This window comes from Mixophyes fleayi, chromosome 10, assembly GCF_038048845.1.
Source record: "Mixophyes fleayi isolate aMixFle1 chromosome 10, aMixFle1.hap1, whole genome shotgun sequence".
In the NCBI taxonomy this organism is placed as follows: domain Eukaryota; kingdom Metazoa; phylum Chordata; class Amphibia; order Anura; family Limnodynastidae; genus Mixophyes; species Mixophyes fleayi.
In genome coordinates this window covers 33,762,790-33,775,624 of record NC_134411.1, presented here as the reverse complement: position 1 = coordinate 33,775,624, position 12,835 = coordinate 33,762,790, and the positions used below count along the sequence as shown (strand labels likewise).

The following is a 12,835-nucleotide window of genomic DNA, read 5'->3' as shown; positions in this document are numbered from 1 at the left end:
TTGTTCTTCATCCTGCCTATCTTTGCCTGTTCGTCTGCTCCAGGTTCCTCTGGATCAGCTGCCGCTACCCTACCATGAGTTTTGTGATGTATTCTCTAAACAAGCGGCTGACACGCTACCTCCTCATCATGATTACGATTGCGCTATTGACCTAGTTCCTGGCTCTAAACTCCCTAAATGGAGATTATACTCCCTCTCGATACCAGAAACGCAGGCCATGGATGAGTATATTAAGGAGAATCTAAAAAAAGGCTTTATTAGGCCATCTAAATCCCCGGTAGGAGCCGGGTTCTTCTTTGTCTCTAAAAAGGAAGGTTCTCTTCTACCCTGCATTGATTTCCGTGGGTTAAATAAATGTTAGAGATCACGGCGGCCGCGGGCGCCGCTGCGACTCTTCCGGGTTCTCTGGGGATGCCCTGTCTGTTGCTACGGCAACCGGGGCGTCACTTCCGGTTTCAGCGTCCCGGTTGTCTGGGCAACAACCGGGATGCAGGGGAGCTTCTGGCGCCGCGCCCGGCCAGCTGTCGAACAGCCGGGCGCGTGCGCATAGGGAGAGTTTGAGTCAGCCGTGCAAGGCTGTTGAAGATCAGTCAATCAGGGCTGATTGAGGATTTAGTTTACCGCTGGTACTCTGTCTTTTCCATTGGCTGCAGGATCTGCATTTTTATTATGCTGCAGCTGAGGACACATTCTGGACTGTGTCCTGATTGGCCATCAGTACTATTTAGGGCAGTGAGGACTTAGCCTCACTGCCAGTTATAGCATTCTGTCCTCAGTCCTGCTGCCTGCTTGTGCTATCTATTTAGTTCTTGCTACCTTGGATTGACTACCCGTGTTTTGACCCCTGCTTGTTCTTGGACCTGTGACCCTTCTCTTCTGACCTCGACCTTTTTGCCTGGAATTCGGATTTTGCTTCTCTGCCCGTGTGTCTGACCCTTCGCTTGTCTCTGGATATTGCATCTGTGCTTGTGACCCTTTGACCTAGGATTTTTCTTAACTACAGCCCGCCAATCACTCCACTCCTGGGTACTCCTTTAAGTCAGTATACGTTACTCGACCCTCGGTCGGCCCGCAGCCCAGTCTTTCCCCACCACTAGGGGCTCCAGCGAACACCGGGCCTTCAGAGTAGACCCCGAGTTTCACTGTACTGGCTTGGGAGTTCCTAACAATAAAATCACCGTTAGAAACACCTATCCACTTCCGCTCATATTGGTTCTCTTTGATCAACTCAGAAGTGCTTCAGTGATCACCAAAATTGATCTATGAGGAGCATACAACCTTATACATATCAGGGACGGGGACGAATGGAAGACCGCTTTCAACACCCACTCAGGTCACTATGAGTACCTGGTTTTGCCCTTTAGGTTATGCAACGCACCTGCTGTCTTCCAGGATCAAATTAACGATGTCCTACGAGAGTTCTTGGGACACTTTGTCGTGGTATATCTGGATGAGATCCTAATCTATTCTTCATCCGTAGACCAACACCGTCTTCACGTGAAACAAGTCCTTTCTAAACTAAAGCAGCATCAACTCTTTGCCAAACTGGAAAAATGTGAATTCGAGGTCCAAAAGGTCTCATTTTTAGGGTATATTATCTCCCCGGATGGGTTCTTGATGGATCCTAGCAAGGTCCAAGCAGTCTTAGATTGGGTACAGCCAACCAATCTGAAGGCCGTTCAAAGATTCCTGGGCTTTGCGAATTATTACTGGAGATTTATCCATTTCTTCTCCGATCTGGTAGCTCCTCTTACTGTCCTAATCCATTAAGGGGTTAATACCGCTAATTGGACCTCTGAAGCTATAGCCTCTTTTGAAGCCCTAAAGTCTGCCTTTGCCTCTGCTCCAGTCTTGAGACATCCCAACCCTGAATTACCTTTTATCATCGAAGTGGATGCCTCTGATAGGGGTGCTGGTGCTGTCTTGTCCCAAAAGGACCCCCGGGATCATAAATTGCACCCATGTGCTTACTTCTCACGGAAGTTCTCAGCTGCTGAAAGAAATTATAATGTGGGCAATCGAGAACTTTTAGCTATAAAATGGGCGTTTGAAGAATGGCGGCAATGGCTGGAAGGTGCTGTTCATGTTATCTCCGTGCTCACGGATTATAAAAATGTATCATTTATTGAATCCGCCAAACGTCTTCATTCCAGACAAGCACGCTGGTCCGTGTTCTTTACCTGCTTCAAGTTTGTGATCACTTACAGACCTGGTTCCAAGAATGTTAAAGCGGATGCACTCTCCCGCAGTTTTACCTCCTCCCACACTCCACCCGCTGTTCCGCTTCCTATTATTCCTACCTCCTCAATCCATACAGGATTAACCCAGGATTTGGGAGCCGTTCTTCACCATATCCAAAGAATCACCCATCCTGAGACTCCCTCGGGGAAATTATTTGTACCAGTACATCTCAGGAAGGCCGTTTTATCTGAAGCACATGACAACAAGATTGCCGGTCATCCTTGAGTTTTTAAAACCACTGAAGTCCTCCTGCGCACAGTTTGCTGGCCCTCTTTGACCACTGATGTCAATGAATTTGTGCTCTCTTGTAAAAATAAGTCTTCCAGAGGCTCTCCGTTGGGTCAACTTATGCCCTTGTCTACTCCAATTAAACCTTGGAGTCATCTGTCAATAGATGTCATTGGGGAATTACCCTGGTCACCCGGTTACAATACTATCTGGGTGATGGTAGATCGTTTTAGCAAGATGGCCCACTTCATCGCTTTCACAGGGCTACCCAAAGCTCAAAATTTTGGCATCGCTATTTATTCGCCATACCTTCCGCCTCCATGGTCTGCCTGAAGATATTGTTTCTGACCGTGGGTCTCAGTTCATCACTGAGTTTTGGAGGTCTTTCTGCACCCACCTTGCATCAACATCAGTCTGTCATCTGCCTATCATCCGTAGTGAAACGGACAGACAGAAAGAGTCGATCAGTCATTGGAACAATTCCTCCGATTATATATTTCCAAATTTCATAACAATTGGTCTTCTTTACTTCTGTGGGCCGTATTTGCCTATAATAACTCCAGACATTTTTCCACCCGCACATCGCCTTTCTTTTGCAACTGTGACCTTCATCCCAGGTCTAATTCTATTTCCTCAATCAATCCTTCTGGTTTTCCTGAGGTATGCCAAACAAACGCCCGTTTCAGACTTATTTGGAAGATGGTCCATTCTGCCTTGCTTCAGGCCTCCTTTCGACCAAAATTTTTTGCAGATTGTCATCGTAAGATTTGTTTTCTTAAAGTAGGAGACAAAGTCTGGTTCTCCACCCGCAATATTAGGCTCAAACAGCCCTGCAAGAAATTGGGATCTAGGTTCATTGGACCTTTTTCTATTGTGAAAAAAGAGTTAACCCTGTTGCCTTCAGGCTGAAGATTCCACCTTCTTTGAGAATTCCTAATACGTTTCACTGTTCCCTCATGAAACCTGTTGTCTCATCCTCCAAGTTTGAGACTCCAGGATCAATCCAAACCTCGACCAGTCAACTTGCATGGTTCTCATGAATTTATTGTAGAGAAGATTCTCGACTCCATGGAGGTTCAGGGACAAACCAATTTTCTGGTGCATTGGAAGGGCTCAGCCGCCGCGACTCTCTTGCCTGCGTCCCGGCCGTTTTGCTATGATGACCGGGAGGTCACTTCTGGGTCTTGTCCCGGCCGTTGCCTAGGCTGTAATAGCTAGCGCCACGTCCCGGCATTAGGTACAGCCGGGCGCGTGCGCAATTGGAGTCATTAAGCAGCCCATGTGGCTAATTACTTTGCTTCTTTTCCCTGCTATCATTGGCTAGTGCCTGTATATAGGCAGGGAGAGCCTAGCCTACCTGCCGGTTATAGTTCCAGTTCTCAGTGCTGTGTACTTGCCTGCTCCTGTGCCTTGAATCTATTTCTATTTTGGATTTCCTGTGTGTCACGAACACGCTCCGAGCTGCCGTGACTTTGGGGTGTTTGCTGTATGAGGTCACACACGATTTCAGCCCGCAGTCTCTTTCACCTATCACACAGGTTCTAGACCTACAGAATCGCCCCCAAACACAGCGCTCTCACACCCCCCAGACACTTCAAGGTACAGCCACAACCTTTTGGGTACGGGCAATAGGACCCCAATATACTGTCCCACACTGGCACACAGGCTTCTAGTTCCACAAACTAGCAAGACCCACACCAGCACACACAGGGTTAACTCTTCACACCTCCAGACTGTTACAAAAATGTAAATACAAGCACACACAGCTTGTTAATCAAATGTATCAACAAATCACACACAGGGTAACCTGGACGAGCAATCTCTCTTCTACACAGGCTATGGATTCTTTAGAGTATCAAGGACGCAACTTATTAAATTTTAGATTTAATATACAAAAGGTACAGGGCATACAGATAACAAAAATAATGAATAACCATGAATTAATTTGACATAACAAGCAAAAGCAGTTTAAAATAAAAAGGATTACATTCAGATTTGCACTTACATGAATTGCATCTGGCCAAGGGGATTTGGCTAAGAAGATAGACAGCTTATCAATGTAACTTGATTTCCCCAGAAGTCTGACACTTTGTCCCTCCAGACACAGGTTTTTAAGCCAACTCAAATGGGACGGCATTCACAGGGGCAGCGTGAATGCTATTGCGGGGGGCGGAAATGTCCCCTGGGTGTTACCTCAGGTTTGGTCAAACTATTCCTAAGTTTTGAGCTGTTGGTAATTCTTCACAGATATATCTCAGAGAAATAACACCCCCCTCAATAAACCGGTCATAATCTCCTGCACGTTTAAATACCAAACATAATGGAATTACAACATTATCCAATCTCATCCTGAAATACATGTGCCTATGGCTGTTCCCTGTGTAGTTGGTATCTATCTTTCAAGACCCTTGTGTGGTTTTTGCCCCTCAATACAGAGTAGCATCCAGATTTCCCAAAATATGAAAAATGAATTAATTTCCTTTCAAGTTCACATTTCTATATACCTGTATAGGCTTTCACATGCTGTCTACCAGGATCTCCTCTAGGCATATGGTTCTCCAATTTACACCCAGGAGTTAGTTTGTGTTTACACTACCTATTGAAAGGAAGTCCATTAGCTAGGGAAATACATGATCAAATACAATGGATGTTTGTGATCTGCATATCTAAAGCTGGTCTCTTCACACAGGGTTTACCTAACTCAATTATCTCCTTTCCACACACAAAAAGTCTAGATCTCACCCCGGGAGTCCTTTGAACTGCCCCCAGGTGACACTTCTATCTGTTCACACTGGGGTGTGCAAAGCCATCCAATAAATTTACAACAGATTCTCTGACTGCAAACTTTACACGTTAACTTATCAATGGATTCATTTGATATCACCTATTTACACTGCAGTTATGAATTATCCCTTTTAAAGAACTGCAAGCTCTCTATGTTCACGACACTGTGTATGACCCTTGGCTTCGTTTATTGGATTGGATTGTTTGCCTGTTGCCCTGACCTTTTGCTTCGGTACTGGATTCTTCTTGTCTTCTGCCAGCCCTGACATCTTGCCTGACCCTGACCACGTTACCTACTTCTGACTCAGACTACGGCTTGTTTCCTGACCACTCTAGATGCTTTTATCCTGCAACTCTGCGCTACGGTACATTCATACACCTGTACTACCTTGAGCATAAGACCTCGGGGGCATCTGAGTACCTGTGAGCATAACGAGCTCTACGGGAAAGATGGCTGCTAAAGGTGAAGACCTCTCCATCTGGTTCTACGGGTTTATGATTAGACCGTTAGCCGTAACAAGTAGACTTTAATATCATTCTATAAAAAGGTATTTCATTGGGGTAAAAAAAAAAAATTAAAAACTTTTTTACAATTTTTAATATTTTGTCATTAATGCCTATATTATTACCAGGCGACATTAATTCAATAGTTTTTTTTTACTGCATATTCTATTGCAAATTTATATTTCACATAGGCATCGTGCAGTGTGTGGTGTAGTAGAGCAGAGCAGACCTAGACCCGTATTATTCTGTGCATGTATCTGTAGACCTGTTCCTTGTATGCACAGACCTGAATTATATGCGTTCTGAAACAAACGTACATAGCACTCAGTAAGGAAAACCTAAAGTTTCTAATGTGGTTAGAACAAATTGTGCAGAGGACAATGCTTCAACCTGACTTTTTTTACCATTGCATTTTTTTTTTCACTTTGCTATGTTATGAAAGGGGGACGACGATAAAGGGAAGAAGAAAGACGGTGGAACCGATGAAGAGAGGACAAAGGAAGACGAAGGTACCCATACCGGTAACAAAAAGTCTGAGTTTGCCATATATAACAAGTGAGACTGAGTTTTGTGATTTATGCAATTAATTTCATGAAATGAAACATCCAAAGGAAAAACAATCTTCCTGTGTTCTCTAGTTCAATAAGCATTTCCTGCCCTGAATCGCATAATATCTCCAGAATGAGCGAATCGCTCATCCCATTACTAACTATGGAGCAAATTAATTGTCTGGAGTTCATGATAGGCGATAAAACTATGGCAATGTGCGATTGAAGGAGATAAAGCATTCAGTTATGTAGAAGAGCATATAGGAAACAATGCATTACAAGATGAGTTATCTCTTTCATTGGATTAATATTTTGAGATTGTGCGAGAAAAAAAAATCGCCCATATATCCTAGCACTGATGTCTCCTACATTATATGAGAGTTAGAGGGATCGGCAGACGCAGGGTGACTGTAGTTATATGCGGAACAGATTTGTGAGTATATCCCATAATGATCTGTTACAATCAGATAATCCTCGGCTATCAGACTTGTTCTGTGGCCCCCACACATTGATGTAAAGGCAGTTTGCCCAAATGGCTATATTTCAGTATGTCTGTACAGCAGAACTACAAAATTAAATTGATTTCTTCTTTAAGTGTCAAATACATGATTTGGGTAATTCTGTAACACAGTCTAGCTTTGTCTAGTTAGAATTATCACCACACATATCTTCAGGAATAATCTACAATCATTATTCTAAGCATGACTTTGTAAAACACAGTTTAGCTAATTCTTGATTACTCTATTTTCTTCTTAGAAAATTATAGCTGTAAAATATTTTTTGTCGACAGGTAAATCAAAAGGAGAAAAGAAAAAGGTAATAATATTGACATGGTTAACGACATGACATCATAATGGAACTCTTAGTTCAGTGCAATTAAAAAGATAATTCTAGACACTTTTAGCTGGCTCCTCCCTGCAAGAAATGTGGAGTTTCCATGCCACAGACCACTGCAGATCAGGAGAACTTCCACATCCGCCTCCTATTGGTGCTCTAACGATTCCAGGTTTTGGGTTAACAACCAGTTAATGTTTAACCTCAGAGCCACAGTTCTATCTCATTAGATTCTGTGTTGGCATCCATCACAGTATGCTTTCCACCTCCTCTTCTTGTAGTCAACGAGGAGAGAAGGGGCTTAGGTGACACCAGCGGTGGTGGGTCCTCACATACTGCTGAAATTCTCCTTATGCTTGTGGGACTAACATGTTCCAGGGTTGGAGAGCAGGACAAAGCCCTAGAATCAGAAGGTATGCGGACATTCGGTCTGATTCATCAAGGGACATCAATAGAGACTTTGTACGTATTATCCGCAAAATCACTCTGTGCATTGGCAAAACCGGCTCATACGCCAAAGGAAGCAGTCACATTTAATTTGCGTTAGAGCACAAAGGACACGTACTACAGACTACGATTTCAGGGAGAGAGCGGGGTAGGAAAGGGAATTTTGGCCATAGTCAATGTACAGTAAGGGCATGACAATAGCGAGCGCACACAGCAGTGTCCAATCCAAGCTATGAGCATATTAAAAGTACTTGTTTTTTAGCTGTATCTCCTGCTCCAGCTGCAGGGCTAGTCTAAGTGTCGCTTACTAGTGATGACGGCTGTGTATGCATGCTAAAACATGTGTTTGGAATCAGGACCAGCTGTAAAAAAAAATATTTTATGTACAGTAGACATTAATATCAATCTAATAAATGTATTTCATAGGGGAAAAATTAAAATAAAATATTTTTACAATTTTGTCATTAATGCCTATATTATTACCAGGTGACATTAATTCAGTAATTTTATTTTACTGCACATTCTTTTACAAATTTATATTCCACATAGGCATCGTGCAGTGTGTGGTGTAGTAGAGCAGAGCAGACCTAGACCCATATTAATCTGTGCATGTATCTGTAGACCTGTTCTTTGTATGCACAGACCTGAATTACATTTGTTCTGAAACAAACGTACATAGCACTCAGTATACGTGTCTTGATGAATTAGGTCCATTATGTTTTAAAATGTTGGGAGCTACGCACATTCCCCTTCTATTTATTTAATCTTTAAGACCAGTTTCATCCTTCAGTTCTCTCTCCTTCCTACCAGTCATTACAGTACAGAAGCAGCTATAATGTAGAGCTGAGATTCTAAGGGATGAATTCCCACTGCAGTGTTCATCATCATCATCATCATCATCATCATTTATTTATATAGCGCCAACATATTCCTTAGCGCTTTACAATTGGGGACAAACATAATAAACTAATAAACAAACTGGGTAAAACAGACAAAGAGGTGAGAAGGCCCTGCTCGCAAGCTTACAATCTATGGGACAATGGGAGATTGACACATGAGGTTAAGTATACATTTTGCATATTGGCCCAGCCACACTGCAAAGGTAAAAGTGACTCATAAGCTAAATGATCCTGTCACACAACAATGTTGGTTAGGGGGTAGTTGTCTTGTGTGAAATTGTGTAACAGGCGGTAACAGGCAAAAGGTAGTGAGGTTAAGAGGGTGGTTGAGGAATATTATAAGCTTGTCTGAATAAGTAGATTTTCAGAGAACGCTTGAAAGTTTGTAGACCAAAGGAGAGTCTTATTGTGCAAGGGAGAGAATTTCATAGAGTGGGTGCAGCCCAAAAAAAGTCCTGTAACCGGGAATGGGAGGATGTAATGAGGGTGGATGAGAGACGCAGATCTTGAGTAGAACGGAGTTGCTGAGCTGGGAGATATTTTGAGACAAGAGAGGAGATGTATGTTGGTGCAGCCTTGTTGATGGCCTTGTAGGTTAGTAAAAGTATTTTATATTGGATTCGGTAGAAGACAGGCAGCCAGTGTAGAGACATACAGAGTGATTCAACAGAGGAATAACAATTTGCAAGGAAAATCAGTCTTGCCGCAGCGTGCAAAATAGATTTTAGGGGTTTGAGTCTGTTTTGGGAAGACCAGTAAGGAGGGAATTGCAATAGTCAATGCGGGAGATGATATGTGCATGAATTAAGGTTTTAGCAGTGTTTTGCGTGAGATATGTGCAAATTCTGGAAATGTTCTTTAGATGTATGTAGCATGATTTAGATATAGAGTCAATGTGGGGAACAAAGGATAGGTGTGAATCAAGGATTACACCTAGGCAGAGAGCTTGTGGGGTGGGATTTATGGTCATGTTATCAACAGAGATAGAAATGTCAGGTATGCTCTTGTTGGTGGGTGGGAATATTATTAACTCTGTTTTATAAAGATTAAGTTTGAGTTGGTGAGAGGTCATCCAAGATGATATGGCAGAAAGACAGTCAGTTACACGGGACAACACAGATGTCGAGAGATCAGGAGAGGATAGATAAATTTGGGTATCATCCACATAGAGATGATACTGAAAGCCAAAGGAACTTATTAGATTTCCAAGAGAAGCGGTATAGATAGAGAACAGCAGAGGACCTAGCACTGAGCCTTGTGGTATGCCAACTGATAGGGGAAGCGGAGCATAGGTGGCTCCAGAGAAATTAACAGTGAAAGAGCGATTAGAGAGGTAGGATGAGAACCAGGATAGAACAGTGTCTTGAAGACCTAGGGATTGCAGCATTTCTATGAGAAGAGAGTGGTCAACTGTGTCAAATGCAGCCGAGAGATCCAGTAGAATTAGGAGAGAGTAATGGCGTTCAGTTTTAGCAGTGATCAGATCATTGACAACCTTGGTCAACGAAGTCTCTGTGGAGTGTTGAGAACGAAAGCCACACTAAAAAAGAATCCAACAGGTTGTTTGCGGAAAGAAAGCGTGTGAGGCGAGTGTAGGCAAGTCTCTCTAGAAGCTTGGAGGGGCAAGGGAGCTGAGAGATGGGACGGTAATTTGAGAGAGAGTTTGGGTCAGAGATTTGTTTTTTTAGAATAGGAGTAATCACTGCATGCTTGTATAGTGATGGAAAGATGCCTGTAGAGAGCGAGAGGTTACAGATTTGAGTTAGAGGTGAAATGAGCACAGATGACAGGGATCTACCAATTTGCGAGGGAATAGAATCAAGAGGACAGGAGGTAGAGTAGGAAGATAAGAAGAAAGTAGAACTCTTTACTTCATTTGTAGGGTCAAATGAAGAGAGGGTGTCAGAGGGTAGTGGGAAGGAATTGAGCCGATTGCTTGTCGAGGAAGAGGATACCATTTCTAGTCTGATCTTATCAATCTTGTCCTTGAAGTAGGAAGCAAGATCCTGAGCACTGATAGTAGATGGAGGGTTCGGGGTGCGAGGATTGAGAAGATGTTTAAATGTATTGAAAAGGCGTTTGGGGTTAGAAGCCTGAGCATAGATAAGAGATTGGAAGTATGTTTGTTTTGCAGTGTCCAGAGCATTTCGATAGGAGTGGTAGACAGAAATATATGTATAGAAGTCATTAGAGGTGCGAGATTTACGCCAGTGACGTTCTGCTTTACGGGACAGTTTTTGAAGATTTCGTGTTGCTTTAGTGTGCCATGGTTGACATCGAAGTCAACGTGTAGTATGTAGTGTCGCTGGAGCAACTTGATCAAGGGCCGTTGCTAAGGTTAGGTGAAAATGAGGTACTGCCATCTCAGGGGATGAGAATGTAGAGATAGGGGAGAGAAGGTGTTGGAGAGAGGTGGAAAATTGTTGAAGATTAATAGAATTCAGATTTCTGCGGGTTTGAGGAGGCTTGGTAGAGTTAGACAGTAGAGAGGTGTAGACAGTGTTGCATGTTAAGCCTCAATTAAAGAGAGAAGGTTGTCCACAAATGAACAATTCCTTTAAAGAAATAAGGAAAACCTAAAGTTTATAATGTGGTTAGAACAAATTGTGCAGAGGACAATGCTTAAACCTGACTTTTTTTTTACCAATGCATTCTATTTTTACTTTGCTATGTTATGAAAGGGGGACGACGATAAAGGGAAGAAGAAAGACGGTGGAACCGATGAAGAGAGGACAAAGGAAGACGAAGGTACCCATACCGATAACAAAAAGTATGAGTTTGCCATATATGAGAAGTGAGACTGAGTTTTGTGATTTATGCAATTAATTTCATGAAATGAAACATCCAAAGGAAAAACAATCTTCCTGTGTTCTCTAGTTCAATAAGCATTTCCTGCCCTGAATCGCATAATATCTCCAGAATGAGCGAATCGCTCATCCCATTACTAACTATGGAGCAAATTAATTGTCTGGAGTTCATGATAGGCGATAAAACTATGGCAATGTGCAATTGAAGGAGATAAAGCATTCAGTTATGTAGAAGAGCATATAGGAAATAATGCATTACAAAATGAGTGATCTCGGTCATTGGATTAATATTTTGAGATTGTGCGAGAAAATAATAAAAATCGCCCATAAATCCTAGCACTGATGTCTCCTACATTATATGAGAGTTAGAGGGATCGGCAGACGCAGGGTGACTGTAGTTATATGCGGAACAGATTTGTGAGCATATCCCATAATGATCTGTTACAATCAGATCATCCTCGGCTATCAGACTTGTTCTGTGGCCCCTACACATTGATATCAAGGCAGTTTGCCCAAATGGCTATACTTCAGTATGTCTGTACAGCTTAACTTCAAAATTAAATTGATTTCTTCTTTATGTGTCAAATACATGATTTGGGTAATTCTGTAACACAGTCTAGCTTTGTCTAGTTAGAATTATCACCACACATATCTTCAGGAATAATCTACAATCATTATTCTAAGCATGACTTTGTAAAACACAGATTAGCTCATTCCTGATTACTCTGTTTTCTTCTTAGGAAATTATAGCTGTAAAATATTTTTTGTCAACAGGTAAATCAAAAGGAGAAAAGAAAAAGGTAATAATATTGACATGGTTAACGACATGACATCATAATGGAACTCTTAGTTCAGTGCAATTAAAAAGATAATTCTAGACACTTTTAGCTGGCTCCTCCCTGCAAGAAATGTGGAGTTTCCATGCCACAGACCACTGCAGATCAGGAGAACTTTCACATCCGCCTCCTATTGGTGCTCTAACGATTCCAGGTTTTGGGTTAACAACCAGTTAATGTTTAACCTCAGAGCCACAGTTCTATCTCATTAGATTCTGTGTTGGCATCCATCACAGTATGCTTTCCACCTCCTCTTCTTGTAGTCAACGAGGAGAGAAGGGGCTTAGGTGACACCAGCGGTGGTGGGTCCTCACATACTGCTGAAATTCTCCTTATGCTTGTGGGACTAACATGTTCCAGGGTTGGAGAGCAGAACCAACCCCTAGAATCAGAAGGTATGCTAACATTGGGCCTGATTCATCAAGGGACATAAATAGAGACTTTATACGTATTATCCGCAAAATCACTCCTCGCATGGCCAATACCGGCTCATGCACCATAGGACGCAGTCACCTTTAATTTGCGTTAGAGCACAAAGGACACGTACTACAGACTACGATTTCAGAGAGAGAACGGGGTAGGAAAGGGGATTTTGGCCATAGTCAATGTACAGTAAGGGCATGCCAATAACGAGCGCGCACAGCAGTGTCCAATCCAAGCTATGAGCATATTAAAAGTACTTGATTTTTAGCTGTATCTCCTGCTCC

The 12,835-nt window shown here is 42.5% G+C and overlaps 1 protein-coding gene across 1 annotated transcript in view; it reads left to right on the top strand.

Moving 5' to 3' along the window:
* The window catches only part of LOC142104165 (uncharacterized), a 72,971-nt gene that overhangs the window by 16,245 nt on the left and 43,891 nt on the right, over nucleotides 1–12,835 (top strand). Inside the window, exons 3-6 of the mRNA XM_075188681.1 lie at nucleotides 6,200–6,278; nucleotides 7,096–7,121; nucleotides 11,167–11,233; nucleotides 12,067–12,092. Of these exons, the coding sequence (XP_075044782.1) occupies nucleotides 6,200–6,278; nucleotides 7,096–7,121; nucleotides 11,167–11,233; nucleotides 12,067–12,092 (198 nt within the window). The remainder of the gene's footprint in view (nucleotides 1–6,199; nucleotides 6,279–7,095; nucleotides 7,122–11,166; nucleotides 11,234–12,066; nucleotides 12,093–12,835) is intronic.